At 37.8% G+C, this 16,116-nt stretch overlaps 1 protein-coding gene across 1 annotated transcript in view; it reads left to right on the top strand.

Moving 5' to 3' along the window:
* The first annotated feature begins 5,744 nt into the window (after positions 1-5,744).
* ctsk (cathepsin K) overlaps positions 5,745-16,116 on the top strand; it is a 39,454-nt gene continuing 29,082 nt past the window's right edge. The window contains exons 1-2 of the mRNA XM_041793630.1: positions 5,745-5,881; positions 10,588-10,711. Coding sequence (XP_041649564.1) covers positions 10,589-10,711 — 123 coding nt within the window. The 5' untranslated portion in view covers positions 5,745-5,881; position 10,588. The remainder of the gene's footprint in view (positions 5,882-10,587; positions 10,712-16,116) is intronic.

Raw genomic sequence — 16,116 nt, 5'->3', positions numbered from 1 at the left:
CTGACCTAAATCGGACATGTGTGCTGTGGTCTGATTTTAAATTGCTTTTGGAAATAATGGCCGTTGAGTCCTCTGAGCATCTATGATGGTATGTGGGTGTATTAGTGTCATTAGTGCATGGGTAACTAACACGCAGCAGTCCCTCCCAGCTGCAGCTGGAGCAGGAGCTCTTCACCTCTCTGCCTCCAGACCACAAATAAATCGCACTGCAAAGCCACCAAGACAGTTTTTTCTAATTTCTCTTTTTGGTCCATTTAGATTGTTAATGTAGATTGCATTTTTAAAAATGTTTAAAATGTTATGGTTAAAAATGTTCATGTTTTATGGGGACTCGTTGAAGGCTCTTAAGTGGACCATAAGGTTAAAAAAAATAAATCAAACTAAAGAAAACTAAACTAAAAGACTGAAAAAATGAATAAATAATAACTTAAAAAATAAATCGGTGAGACAATACCAAGTCACATTCTGCATGAGTCACAACAGCATGGCTTCACAATAAAAGAGGGCGGGGCCTAGTCTGGCCTGCACTGAAAATAATAAGCCATCCACATCTAAAGTTGCTGAGTATTGTAGGGTTTCCATTGTCATATTTTGTGTTTCATAATTAAGCAAGAATGGGAATAAAACATCTATTTTTAATAAATTTAACAATTAGTGTTGTCAGTCCTCAGACACCTGGAGTGTTTAGAAGAAAAGGTGATGTAAAAATGCTCCTGTCCCAACTTTTTTGGAATTGGATGAAGGCATCAAATTTTAAAAAATGTGTATATTTCCTCAAAAAAATGAAAGTTGTTCAGTTTGACCATTAAGTATCTTGTGTCATGTTGCATCCACTTGAATACATGTTGAAAATGGGTATTCTCTTTTTAGTTCATATTTTACAGTGTCCCAGCTTTTTGGGGGAATTTGGGTTTGTAGATGCATAACAGTATTTCCCACACAAGGTTCTCTTTTCCTAGTGCATTAGTATAAATATAATAAGTAAGTTGTTGTTTGGAAACCTGCTGTCCCACATTCCTTCAGCAGTCACTAGTGTTTCCTTAACTGTGCTGGGTGTGTTACACCCTAACAGACTCCAGCCATGCAGACTTCCCTCTGATGTGATTTTGATTTGAATAAAACCTGCACACCCAGTGGCGTTTCTGCTTATTCAGACTGCTGCTGTTGTTCATTCAGACCTCATTTCAAATGAGTAAGCTCCTGAATGCATCAGCGGACATATGAGCTACACGGGACACTCTTATATTTAGGTTCGTGGCTATATGTGTTCGACTGTGTATGACTGTAGGAGTCACACCACATGTTCATACTCACAGACATGACACACTGGACTGTTGACTGACGGATGAGGAAGTATCAACGGGCCAGATGATGAAGCACAGAAAGAATGAAGATCTATTTATGCTGAGCTGTGGGAAACTAATTCAAACTGGTTGAACCCAAGATCAGGGATGATATGTTCACATTAAAATCTCTGATTTCTCTTTCAAACTTCAACAGATTACTTTTTTTACAAAGCTTTTGACAAAAAAATCAAGATTAACAGAGTTTAAAGTGCAGGTTTTCCCTCAAGGATCTTAAATGAATTTGGGAAGTGAAAATTGTGCCAACATATTATTTATCTGGGCCACTTTTTAACACCTTTCAACCACTTTTCTGTCCATTATTACCAATATCATTCTCCACTTTTCATCAATCTTAAGCAATTTTTACCCCTTCTTTCATCTTTTTACCCATTTTTGACTAATTATTAACTCCTTTCCATCGTCTTTTTCTGCCCACTTTTGCCATTTTAAACATATTTTGCTCCTTTAACAGATGTTGCTACTTTTAAAACCCCATTCCCCACCTTCTCCTTCCATTTCTGCCACTTTTAATCCATATTTGACACTTCCTAACTATATTTGCCTCTCTTAGTCCCTTGTTGCTACTTTAAACATATAATTTCCCCTTTTAACTAATTTTTCTACTTTAAAATAGCATTTTGCCACATTTCCTAACGTTTTTGCTATTTTTAAACCTTCTCCTCCTATTTCTACCAATTTTGAAACCCTTCCATGACTTTTTCTGCCTGTTGTTGCCCCTTCAAGTCTATTGTTTCCTCTGATTACCAGTTTTTGTCACCATTTACCTTTTTTAACACTCTTTTTTTCCCATTTTAACCAATTTTCTGCTTTTGTTTGCCCCTCTAAACCCATTAATGCCACTTTCTGTTGACTTTGTGCCTCTTTTATGACTTTTTTTTTCACTTAAAACCCATTTCTGCAACTTTTAATTCCATTTCAATCCCCCTTTCATGCTCTTTGCCCATCTTTGAACCCATTTTTACCATTTCCCTGCTTGTGTTTGCAACTTTTGAACCACTTATGCCACTTTATGGCATTTTTTTGCCTCTGTTAGCACATTTTTACCATTTAAAGCCATTTCTGCTACTTTTAAAATCCTGTTTCACTACCTTTCCCACCAGTCATTATCACTTTTAACCCATTTTAATTCTTTTTTTAAGAAAAGAGGTTTACATTTTTACCTGTTGCTTTGATAAGAGTGGTCATTATTCAGGTAAAAAAAAAAAAACAATAAAATGTGGTGATCACAGATAAAGTTTAAAGTGGACCATGATTTTGCTGACCTCCATGGGCCCCTAGTTTGGCTAAGCTCTCCCCTTTATCCCCTCTTATGGACGGCCTTTACCCAGAGAAGCGCTGGCAGGACTGTGTCCGTATGTTGCACTTTGTTGTTGCAGGTTGCAGAGGTTGACTTCACCTTTCCTCTGTAGCATCTGTTTGGTTAAAGATTGTCATTTTTAATAGCTCTATGTACTAATTATTCTCCTTTATTCAAGGAAATCCAAACAGGAAAACATGACAAAAACTAGAAGAAATCTTGTCCTGGCATTGGCAGCAGCTGTAGAACTCAAAATTTGACCCTAAAAAAACAAAATCAGAGAAGTTTCTCTGCAGCCATTGTTGTTGACAAAGCAGTAATCAGAAGCCCCGCCCCTTCCTGATTGATCTCTAAGGGATAAATGACACTTATGAGCATGGCACTGTTAAGAAAAACGGTTTAACCTCCTAAGACCCTGCATGCACATATGTGGACATTACATTCTAAATTTCCTACTTAATGCTCAAATTTCTACTTTTGGAGCTTTTTAGAAAATTGTTTGGACTGTCTCTTCAAGTTAAGGTGAATTCACTAGAAATACTGGGAAAATCTGATATCAGATTTTTAAGTATTTTCTTGGAAAATTTGGGATGGTTGTGCATTTTTGAGAGTTTCATGTGAAGTTATTTTGCAATGAGTATTTACATGGAAATCTTTGGGTTTGTATGTTTTGTTTTGTTTTGTTTTGTTTTGTTTTGTTTTGTTTTGTCATTTTTGTGTTAATTTGGAAAATATTTTGTAATTTTTCTCTTCAAATTTTTTAGGTGTGTACAAACTTTGGACGTTATTTTTTTTTAATTTTGGGAATTTGATCTGGATATTTCTAGAACTTAATGGGATTTTCAGGGAATTTGTTGGCATGTTTGGAGGAATCTTCCTTATTTTTTCATGGAATCATGGGGAATTTATTTATACATTTTGGATTTTCAGAAAATTAAGTAGAATATTGTTAGTCTTTCTTTTTTATTAAATTTAGGCTTCAATGATGAAGTTTTGTTGAAACATTTGGGGGTTATTTGAAGGGCCTTTTTATGATAAAACTCAAAAATATGTTTAAGAATTTTTCACAGAAATTTTAGGCAATTTCTTTGAAGTTTTATGGAATTTTTATTGATATTGAACTTCATTTTTGATCAAAATTAATTCCTGTTCAAAGACAAGGCTGAGCTTTTGACCTTAGGCCCAAATCCTAAAAAAGTGGAAGAAACTAAAACTGCATTTTAAATAAAAGCTCAGGTCTCAGGAGGTTAAATGACAAAAACGTCTGACATTTAGGGTGTTTTTGCACTCAAACATGCTGAAAAAGTCTAATGGAATACGTGGATTTGTAATGAAATTCAGCACTGCCAGCATTAAAAGCATCGTCTGTAGATGCAGTTCCTGCAGCTTTTCCTTCTCTTTAAAAGAAACTGTAATGGAAAGACTGTTGTCTTCCTGTTTTTAAACACTCCAGCCTTTCCACTCCATTATCAACATGACTGAGTTTGGTGGAATATTAAAATGAACCGAGACTTTCACATCCACTGAGCTTTTTGATGTTTTTCATCCTTTAAAAAAGACTTCTGAGGACTTCCCTAGTTAGTTGTTGGCTTAGATTATAAACTTCGGCTTCTACCAGAGCTGTGAATAATTCATTTTTTTTCACATGTGGAAACATTTTTATTGCAGCCCTTGAGGATAACATCAGAGTCATTTAATCTTCCTCATTTGGTAACAGTTTTTAATGGTACTGCTGTATTAACAGTATTTTTTCTACTGACAACCCTAAAAAGGCAACCAATATTCAACACAACCTTAGCCCGTGTCAGCCAAAGGGACAAATAAATATAGGCCAGTTAAATCCCAAAGCTAAGTGAAAGAGTGTGGGAGAAAGCTGAAGTACTGGATATGAGACAGTCAGTGTTAACTTCATTTCAATCAGGAGACTTAATACTAGTAAATATGAACTTATTTTGCAAGTTTGGAAATGTTTGGAGATGTCTTTGGAATATAGACTATCGTTGTGGGGTAGGGAGGGCAACAGCAGGGTAGGATACCCCCTTATGGAGTCTAGAGACTGGTGGTGGGGGATGGAAGGATGTAGGATGGTAAGAAGGATCTGGACCTGAACACTGATGAGATGCTTGGAGATGGCAGAGAAGGGACACTGAGTGGACTTCTGAGATGCAATGGAGGTAGCTGGGGTGGAGGAGGGTATGAATGGTAGCACTGAAATAACAGACAGACCATGAAAGAGACAAAAACAGATTTTAAGATATGACAGCAGCAGGATGATCGGATCCAGAGAGGTAATGACTGTTTGGGACTGGTTTAGAACTTAAGTGAGTAGAAGCCCGTACCAGCTGATAACCAGGGTAGGAAAACAGAAACATGTGGATGAGTGATTATGAATGAATATATATGAATACAGGTGTGAATATATAAAAGTGGCCATGCATGTGCATTACCTGTAACCCTTGGGGCTCCCTGACTTTAATCCTAGTGACACCCTTAGTTTATGGGTAAAATCATCCAGGCAGCTACTACAGAGCATAAAGTGCCTAAATCTACTATAAAAGAAGGCATTTAAGGTTTATTATTATAAGACAACAGAATAAACTCCAGAATTTAAAAGTTGCATGGATGAATTATATTAATAGACAGCAGAATTACACAATCCCTGCACCGTTTTTGTTTGGTTGTTTGATTTCCCTCTTTAAAAGGCCAGTTTTGCTGCTTCAGAGTCTCATAACTCGACATATATTCACCTCAGAAGTGACTTTTTTATGATGGTATACATGATTGATTTAGGCACAAAGCTGGCACACGTTCGTATCTGACAATGTCCTGATAAATTATCGATGTGATGTCTGAGGTTACAATAAGACTGAAGCCCAAGTTGCCATTAAATATAGAAGAGTCTCCTGTTTTTTTAAAGCAGTGTCCCAGTGTGCACTAAAGCACTGAGTTAGCAGCAGACTGTGAAGTTTTAAGTCCAGCCTCTGAAATCTGACACCTGACATCATCTGGCTTTGGCGTCTCGCTGTTAGAATGGAACCAGATGTTAATCCCCTGCCTGGAAAAAAAAAAGGAACTCCTCCTTTAAATCTGATGCTCCTACTTTTTACTTCCTCAAAGTCCAGCAAATAAAAACTCTCACAGTGACCTACTTTGTCAACAGAAGACAGCAGAGTCGCAGCCAGAGAACTTCTCCAACTCTTTGACTTTTGGACTTCAGGTAAAGTTTATTGTTTGCTTGTTTCCCGTAAACGAGTTTTACTTTCAGTTTTGCGAATGCATTCCTTAGAGCTCTGTTTAGACTTTTAAAAACCTGATCTAGGGCTGTTAAACAGATTTATTTGGAGGCTTTAGGAGTGTAACTTTGCTGAACTGAAGAGAAATGAAGAAGAATAGGTGTCACAACACGCACAAAGTTCCCTGGAGAGACTTTCATTCAACTCTAAGGGTTTCTTTTCTTGAATTTTTACTCTTAAGTATTTTTACCAGCTAAGAAAGCAATTAGTCTTTACAGGATTGGGAATAAAGAGGGATTCTGACCCAGTTTCATATTTATAGAAAGCCTTTTGGAAGTCAGAGCTGCAGGAAATGAGCGGAAATATAGACACATGAAAAAATAAAGTTTAACTCAAAGAACGGTGAGTTTATCTGAGTCATACAAGGAAACAGTGCTCTCTGCTTAACTGTAAATTATTTGCATAGATAAAAAAAACACCCTGCTATTTCAGATCAGTGCACTTCTGTCATAAAGAACCCAAAGGTGAAAGTATGCCCTGCATAAAATTACTCCGTGGAAGAAGAAGACAATGGAAAGTTTGTGAAGCTAGTTCTGCTTCTGCTTCAGGTCAGAGGCCTTTACTGGAAACACGGAGCAGAAATGCAGATTAGAAGCAGGACGTTGTAAAGCAAAGGCAGGCGCGGGGTGAAGGTGATGAGTGACAGATGGCAGGAAAAAAGAGCAGTAAAGATAAAGGGGAAAAGGCCAGACCTCAAATGCGAGTCCCTAAGGACAGGAAGAGGATTTTTCAGAAGTTAACTTCCAGAAAAGTTGACTCATCAAGTTCACTGGCGTTCAGTAAGCCTGCACATTTTTGACCTGTTCCTGCAGATACGACACTGGGAAAAAGTGGAAATCTACAAAACAGAGCTCAGTATTTTTCCTCAATGGAAACAGCGCTCAGACAGGTTTCATATTCTTGTTCCACAGCATAATGGGAAGCCTCAGTGAGGTCAGCAGAAAAGGGCCTGTGAAGCCAACTCTTCAGTTACAGTGTCTTAAAATGAACTCTATCAGTTTAGTATCAGAGAGAGACGGAGCCTAAGCCTCCTGACAAACAGCTGCAGCGTTCCAGCATGCAGTTACATCAGCTTCGCCCCTGCTTATTCAAAAGTCAGAAATGTTGCAGGAAGCTAGATTAGCCGGGAAGTTTCCCCACAAAACTTTGTCACTATCCAACCTGCTCATCAGAAAACTTGGTGCACCGGTGATGGCCGCTTCCAGCTGATGGCTGTTACTAATCAGCTGGTCTGGGAGGTTATAGAGGGAGGAGGTTCAGCTGACTGCGAGAACCAGAAAGATCAACACCATCTGTTGGTTTTTCTTTGATTTGGGGTGTAAAAAGAATACCTGAGGTTGCGTGCCTGATGGTGTGTCTAAGGAGGATAAAAATCATTCTTCTTTCATTTTACCTGCTCTCTAATCTAATCACTCCCACCTTTGTTTTGTTCATTGTGAAGGTTTTTTTTTCATTTATTTTTTTTTACTTTTCCTATTATTGGTACAAGTAAAGTGTAACAATAGCCTTATTTCAACCAAAATGCATGACTTAAAAAAAGAAATTCAACCCCCCTGCAGTATGTGGTCATAAAGTTATGAGCTATTTTTTTTTTTACCAGGCTGTTAATTCCTGCTGTAAAAATCAATATTCAAATATGGGATGTACATGTAACCAGTGCAGCAGTCTGCACAAGGGCTGATTGGCCGTTCCACACTTAAAATTCTAAATCTAAGCTCTTTCTCAAAGTCCTCTGAAGGAAGGATCCTCCCGAATCATGTCCCCCAGAGGCGAGGCCAGAGTCCTCCCTGGTAACTTTTTTAAAAAGTATTTTTTTATTATTTATTTAGTTAGTTTTTATGGAATGTTTTATTTTTACAATGTATGTCAAACAATCATAAATAGCAAAAACAAACAAACAAACAAACAAACAAAAAAACAGAGCTATTATACAAATGTAAAAAATTGATAACAAAACACAGTAAGCCATTTATGAAACAAAATAATGCAATACATAAAATATATATATAAAAGACAAAGTGAAATAAATAAGTAAATACATAGATGAGAATAAATAAAAATATACTGTAAATATCTCCATTTAATCAGTTATGTTTTACTCTTTGATACTTAAAATGTGGGAAAATAATGAAAGAGTGTCAGATTTATTAAAGATCAGGGTTTTCACCAACATTTTTGTAATTTTCTAATAAAAGTTAGACTTTTTCTGTCTGTCTCTGTTAGAGTCAGGGAGTTGTAGAGGGATTTAAATTCAAAGAGAAAGTGAGCTCCTTGGTAACTCATGAACACATCTGGGACAGGCTAGTGTGCGATTACGTCAGAGGAAGGGTTGCGCCCATATTCACGGCGGCAGGGGTGGCAGAAATCGACATGGGAGGGAACCTTAACAACAAGTGTTACAACTTTTACCCAGAGCCGTCTAACATGCTAGAGAATCATCACAGAATCAGAATATATTAGTGCTGTCAAAGGATTAAAATGTTTAATCAAATTAATCACAGGGTTGCTGTGGATTAATTTTGATTAATCATGATTAAATTTCATTCATTTTTAATCTATATTAACCGCGTTTCGTTTTGCCTAAGCAAACAGACTCAAGAAAGAAGACTGTTCCGTCTTGTCTTTTTTTACTCAGATTTCCCATCGAGAGGGCCGACATGCTGTTTAGCGTCTTCCATTTCGAGTTGGTTGGTCACTACCGGATCAACGGCCCATTTGCGCATGCTCGACGGTAACCCTACTTGGACAAACTGCCCGAAATGCGTTGCCAGAGACGTTTCAGGGATTTTGAGTCATTCTGCGCTGTAGATGGGTTAATTACATTAAAATTTTTCATCAGATTAATCATGATGATGGATTAATCCGTATTAACACATCATTTTTGGCAGCCCTAGAATATATCATATTTATAAAATCATATTCATCATATCAGGGGCGTAGCCAGGAATTTTGGGCCTCCAGAAAGACTATTACACAGCGCCCCCCTTACCCGACTAGCCAAGCAACAAGTCCTGTGGCATTTTTTTTTCAAATATCTCTGCATTTTAATGCATTTTTTTATTATATTTTCCGCATTTATGTGCAATTTTTTACTACCGTTAAATGAAATTTTTTTTCTATTTGATACAAAATTTCAGTCTGTTGACGGATTCATTTGGTCGCTTTAGATTCAATAATGAAACTAATTACTAAGAAAAAAATAAATCACACTTTCATTGCAGGCCCCTCAAGGGCCCCTCCCTTCTGTGGGCCAGGGTAATAAGTTCCCTTTCCCCCCCTTCTGCTGCGGCCATGCATCATATAACAATCATATAATATAATCATATAATAAAACATAAACATACCTAAATTCCGAGGCACTGCTGTATAAAAAGTCCTTTATTTAGACATAAGTGTAAAATAAATGGAGGATTTTTACTACACTAGAGTGCCTTGGATTTTCAGTGCTATTTTCAGTGACTGCCATTTTTACTATGGAGAATATTTGCGAATAATCTGGCATGTCACTTTTCAGCATTCTGCTGTTGAAAGTTGGTCCATTCATCCTGAAGATGAGTGCTTGATCCTGGTCATCCACATAACTGACCCCTTGTAGCACTCAGGGTTTGTGTGTACTGTCACAGACGGCGCAGATCTCTGCAGGTCCAGCAGCAGGAAGCACAAACTGGTGACAGGAATCAGTGGGGAGTAAGTGGCATTATTTCAGCTGGAAAGTGCCCTCTTTTTAATAACAACATCATGAAAATTATCACTGGAGTCAGAACAGATGCTCAGCTAAGGAAATATGTTATGTTTGGATTAAATGCATGAAAGTCTGCTTTATATTTATCTGGAGTTTGTTGCAAACTCCAAGCAGGCTTTCATGTTTTTTTTTGCATTGAGAGGCCTCCATCTATACACTCTGCCATAATATTGTTAAAAGGGTGTAGTACAGTGTCTTTCTGGAACTTTGTCCCATCTCCACACAGGATCTCTGGAGCTCAGACAAAGCCAAGCAGAGCTGATTTGAGAGCGGTAGCTTGAACTCCTGGTTGAATATTCCTAAATGACTATAAAACGGATCAAACATTAAATCTTTCCTGTGAAATGGATTCAGTCTTAATCATTTTTTAAGGGTGCTTTCATACCTTTAGAGATTTGAGAAAGCTAACAAAACAAAGTTCTTCCTCTCCATAATTTTTAAATAATCTTTTCTGGCCTGGATGTGAAGCTGTGGGGGGGGCCAGGCTGCTGTGGCCCTCAGGCAGTCAGTTGATGATCACCAGTCTAGTGTGCTGGCGGTCCAACAGCATGGCATTAAAGGCTACTTCTTACATCTCCTTCTGCACATTTGCAATGCATTGCAAGATGTAACAGGTACCACCAACACAAAATGAAAATTCCAGCAGCTTTTCTTTAAATTTGATCTTCCAACACATTCTTGAAATGTGTCGAGTCTGCATAAAAGTGGAAAACACAGAAGCAACTTCCACAGTCCATTTCATTACCCTCGTTCTACCAGCTTAAACTGAGTTATTTACTCAAGTACTTGGGGTATAAATTTTGCCTTAAGTCAGACTCCCAGCAGCATCAGTCTGAGGTTTCTACTCATCTTCTGCGTACTTGAACGTGTGTGTTGTTGCTCTTGCAGGATGTTGCATTGCGTGTGCCTGTTGCTGCTGGTAGCCTCGGCTCTGAGCCACCTGGATGAAGTCACTCTGGACGCCCAGTGGGAACAGTGGAAGACCACACACTCCAAAGAGTACAACGCACTGGTGAGTGTCTGAGAGTCTGTTCCAGGGCTTTAAAATGTAAATGAGGAAGGTAGCAAGTTTAACAGACAGATGGTCATAGAGTTAAGTGAAGGAGCTAGAACTGCCGGAGTGACGACCTTTTTTTTTTCAGTCTTTGCAATAAAAACATTGAATTTTAGCTTCTCTGGCCCCCAGTAAGATGTAACCTGTTGAGAATGTCAGCAACATACAAATTAAAGTGACTGTTGCATGAGCTGATAAATGTAAATGTAAATGGTGACCAATCACACTGATTTATGACAAAAAATGAAATTATGTAAATGGAGACAAGTGGTTGTAGCCTAAAGCTGTGACAGCACAGTCTGTCTAGTGCAGGGATGTCCAAACTATGGTCCGGGGGCCAATTGCGGCCCAGCTTTAATTGGCGTGAACTAACAGAAGTGAAAAATAGCCCACATTAAAACATGAATCTCGTGCTTCACTGTTTATCTGTTTTCTTATTGACAAGTGTAGTTAAATGTTAGCTTGGGGGCTCATCCGGGATGGTAACAAAAAACCATACACACCTGTCAATAAGAAACACAAAAAAATCTAGTTGTGACGACTGCATGAATTTAATTGGAGTATTGAGTATTTTAGTTTCAGCACTGTTACTGTGCTAATTCTGTAAACAAACATTTTGACAGGATCATTAATGGATATGCTTTTTTCAGGACTTAAACTGAGACAACACTGTAAATTCTCTGGACATGAAGCGTCATTTTCATTCTGACTGGGGCAGATCCAGTGCTAGCCAGGGGCTCAGCTGAAATCTGATTGGCCTTCTTAAAATCCTTGAAATGACTGGATATTAGCCACTTAAGCGTATCCAGTCATTAAACACATTCTAACCTAAATTAGACTGGATTTTCTGACTTCAGTATCGTATGGTCTAGTGGGGTGTTTTCATAAGATTACAGTCCACACCTGAATGAGATTTTTGCTGACAAAAAAATCCCTCCAAAAATGTTCCGGTAAAGATGATAAATCTCAGTGGGCCAAATTGGCTACATTAGCTCTAGCATGAGAGCGACAACCTTATGAATCACACCCATCTCTATGATAGTTTAATCCAAAGACTAAAAAAAGACAGAGGTATAAAAAGAAGAACAAGCTGTTCTAGAAGTACTGATGTACCAAAATAGAGTGTACTAAACACTCTCAGCTGTTTCTCTAGCATTTCCCCAGAACATTTGTATTATGAGAAGGGTCAGTGAATTTACCTCCAAGGTAGAGAGATGTGTATCTCTGCCTTCTCTACTCCTGTCTCTGTCTGTCCCCCTCCAGGCCTTTTTGTGTTCCTTATTTTTGTGTTCAACATGTGGACGTGTTTGTGCTTGACTCACTGTCTGTCGCCGGCTGACTCAATTTTAACGGCCGCTCAGCTCAGCATCAGTCTGCTCTCTCAGCCTGGCTCTGCTGTCGCCTGTCTCCTGGATGTTTGTAAGGGAGGATGATCAGGAAACATAAAGCAGAGCAGACGAATCTTGAAGGGGTTTGAAGAACCCTGACGTCAGTATTAAATCTACGTTTGGCTGGCTTTGTTCTGCTGTTTGACAGAATCTGCTTAACGTGAGTCATGAGCATGCAGAGCTTTATTTTATCACTAAAATGGTAAATGGAGTTGAGATTGTGCAGCACTTTTCTATTCCAGCCACTCAAAATGCTTTGTACACCACATTTATACAATGATGGCCAAGGCTGCTGTGTCCAGCAGTAATAACTCATCCCATTCATACACTGATGCAGCAGTGGGAGCAGTGTTAAGTGTGTTACCCAAGGACAGATCAACATGTGACTACTGGTTCAGAGATGACTAACTCCACTATCGAGCCACAGTCAGCTATTGAATGTTTTTATGTTAGAAAAATTCAGATTTTGAAATTGCTCTTCTGAGAAGTGAAACTACTGATATGGAAACGATAAGTCACAACTGTTTAGTTTATAAAACCACTGTAAAGCTTGTGAGAGTCTGTACATTTCCTCTTATAATAGGTTAGATTTACATGAATAAGATTAGATCATCAGCATAAAAATATATTTTTGTGATTATTTGCACCAACTGCAACCTGTTGAACATTTGTGTTTTGAAGGGAGGGCAGTAAAAGTTGGAAGAGGTCATGGTTTGGTTCGTCCTGGAGTCTAGGTTTATCTTATTTATTATTTAAAGACCCGTAAAGTGAAAATAAATCTGCATTTAGTTTTTTTTTTTTTTTCTTTTTTTTTTTAATGACAGCTCACTGTGTTATGAACCCCTAAATGAAATTTCAGTCAAATAAAACATCTCTAAGGTTATGAAATTAAGCTTGAAAATCATAAATGAGGCAGTAAAATCTGCCCCAGGATGGTGTGGGCGTGTCTGTTGAATGAGTTGAAGCCACGCCCACTCAGGAGAAATGCGATCCTTTTAAATTTAAAAAATGCTACAATCTGAATTGAGGAAAGCACTGTGCTTTTGAATTGCAGTGTAAAAGGGGCGGGGTCATTCCCTACTGTGAGCTCATGACAACATGAGCCCACATATTGGCCCCGCCCACAATAAACCACGCTAGGAAAGAGGTAACAAACTTTCTAATGGTCTCAATCCAGAATTCAGCCACATGTAAATCTCAGCGTTTTCACATGTTTACAGCAACCTCATAACAACATTTCCAGTGTGTTAAGACAAAAAATTTTGATTTCACTTTACAGGGTCTTTAACTCTAACCCTGACTCAACTGGAAGCTTGATCTGATTTTATTTCGAAAGTTTTAGCATGTGTTTTTGTCTTGCCAGAGGTGGCGTCTCACAGTAGTGGTCTGCAGCCAGACTGTCTTGCAGTAAGGGAAGCTCGGTCCTGTTCCTGCACTTGCATCAAAGTTTTTTCATTAAAAAGTTTCAGCAATGGTCTAGTTTTAGTTAAATCTTTAAAAGCAACACATTAATAGAAGTGTAGAGTTGGTCTCGATTTTTAAAAGTTACTGTATATTTTCCTTTCTATAAATGAGTGTTTCTTAATTGCTAATGTAGTGCAGCCATATAAGAGCTCTTTATAGCTCCACAAAGTCTTCAGAAGGAGGTGGTTAATAGCCTTGACTGTGGTCTAGTTGTACTTCTGCAGTGTTCCAGGTTCCAGAATCCCATGTTGTGATATTCTGCTGAAGCTAAGGTCTTTAAATACTCCTCCTGCTAACATTAGTATCAGACAAGTGAAAAGTGAAATAACTCCATCCAAAAGGACCTCTCAGCCAAAAGGAGCCCTTTCTCTTTTTTTCTTGAAGTTTTATTTGGGCAGAGTTGATGCCTTCCTTTTTTTGTGGTACAGCAAAGAATCCAGACTCAAACAACCAAACATCACGCTGATAGAGTTATCAAAGACTGTAGATATTTAACATACATGGTAAAGCATACCGACACGTTCGTCCTTTATCATCTCTGCTCTGCAAACACTTCAGGAGTGATGTTGACTTGAGAGGAAAGCGATATGAGGCAGATGCCGGTCGTTCCACTTCTTTGTTTTTGGCCCCAGAGAAAGGAGACAGATGGAGTTTGAGAACAGTGAATCTAGTAAACTAAATCAGGGCATGCACGATGAGAGTTTACAGTGTCTTCATTTCTCTGTTCTGGAGCCAGTTATTCAGGAAAGTTAATTTTCACAAGGCTGAAGACCCACTTCTGCCAAAATGACTGCCTGTTTTACTTTGATCCAGGAGGTCCCATTGGACAAACAGAAGAGGAATCACATAGGGAAAATCATTTCATCTTCAGTTTTAGCTAAGTGGAGTTAAATGCTGTCATTACACTGCAAAGAAGTCAAGTCTTAGCAAGTGTATTTGTCTAATAGCTTGTAAAAGATACACTTATTTTAAGCCACATTTACCTGAAGAGTCTAAAGCAGTGTTACCCAATGGGGGAAATGCAGCAAAATATGGCAGAAGATGAGTGAAAAGTGACTAAAATGATCAAAAAGCAGCAAAACATGGTAAAAGATGAGTGAAAAGTGACTAAAATTATCAAAAAGCAGCAAAACATGGTAAAAGGTGAGTGAAAAGTGACTAAAATGATCAAAAAAGCAGCAAAACATGGTAAAAGATGAGTGAAAAGTGACTAAAATGATCAAAAAGCAGCAAAACATGATAAAAGGTGAGTGAAAAGTGACTAAAATGCTGGAAAAGCAGCAAAACATAGCCAAAAATGAGTAAAAAGATACTAAAGTGACCAAAAGGCAGCAAAAACACAGCAGAAGATGAGTGAAAAGTGACTAAAATGATCAAAAAGCAGCAAAACATGGCAGAAGGTGAGTGAAAAGTGACTAAAATGATCAAAAAGCAGCAAAACATGGCAGAAGGTGAGTGAAAAGTGACTAAAATGATCAAAAAACAGCAGAAACATTGTCAAAAATGAGTGAACATGGACTAAAATGATCAAAAAGCAGGAAAAACATGGTAAAAGATGAGTGAAAAATGACAAAATTGGTCTAAAAGCAGCAAAAACATAGCTGAAAAGAAGTGTAACATGAATAAAATGTGAAAATTGGCATTTAATGGCAAAAGTCAGATTGAATGGGCAGAAAGTGGAAATAATGGTAAAGGGGAAAAATTATAAAGAGGCAAAAACTAGTGAAAAGAGGCTAAAACAGGACAAAAGTGGTAAAAATTGGCTAAAAGCAGCAAAATTGATAAAAGGTGGCAATAAAGGGGAAAAAATTGTAAATGATGGCAATGGGAACATTCAGACAAAAAAGTAAAGGTTTACAGTTAAAGACTGCTTAAGTGTAGGAAACAAACTTATTAATGTGACTTGCAATGGATAATTACTGAGGTCAAACTTCTCTGTTTGAAGGTTTTCTGGGGGAATAATATTTTGAATTATTTATTTTTCTTGTTTTAAACGTTTCTTGTAAAGTTCCCTTGAGTGCTTTGAAAGGCACCTATAAATAAAATGTATTATTATCATCATAAAAGAGCCACAAATTGTCATAAGAGTTGTTTATAATGTGTAAAAATATCTGCTATGCTGCAGGTAAAGTCAGAGTGTGTTGAAATGAGATGTATCAACTAAGGACTTTATTGTGTCCATTGCTGATATTTTTCACCTTTTCAGAAATTTAAGAATGCTTTTTAACGGGTTTTTACTGTTGCAACGGCTAACGTCGTATCCATTAGGGCTTGTTCTAAACCACTATGTGTGTAATTTTCTCTTATATTTAAAGAAATATCACAGAGGAAGCAGAAAAATGATGCAAAGCAATCCTGTCCTGGCATTAGCAGCTCTAAACCTGCAACGTGTTCCCTAAAAAGAAGCTCCAGATCCAAGCAGCAACCTCCAGTGTGGAAAAATGAAGCCAGAGCAGTTTTTAACATGTCAGCTATCACCTTTTATGTTGTGATGTAAAAAGAGGTCAAACA

The sequence above is a fragment of the Cheilinus undulatus genome, linkage group 8 (genome assembly GCF_018320785.1).
Source record: "Cheilinus undulatus linkage group 8, ASM1832078v1, whole genome shotgun sequence".
NCBI classification, from domain to species: Eukaryota; Metazoa; Chordata; class Actinopteri; order Labriformes; family Labridae; genus Cheilinus; species Cheilinus undulatus.
The sequence above is the reverse complement of the archived record's forward strand: the minus strand, read 5'-3'. Positions and strand labels throughout refer to the sequence as shown.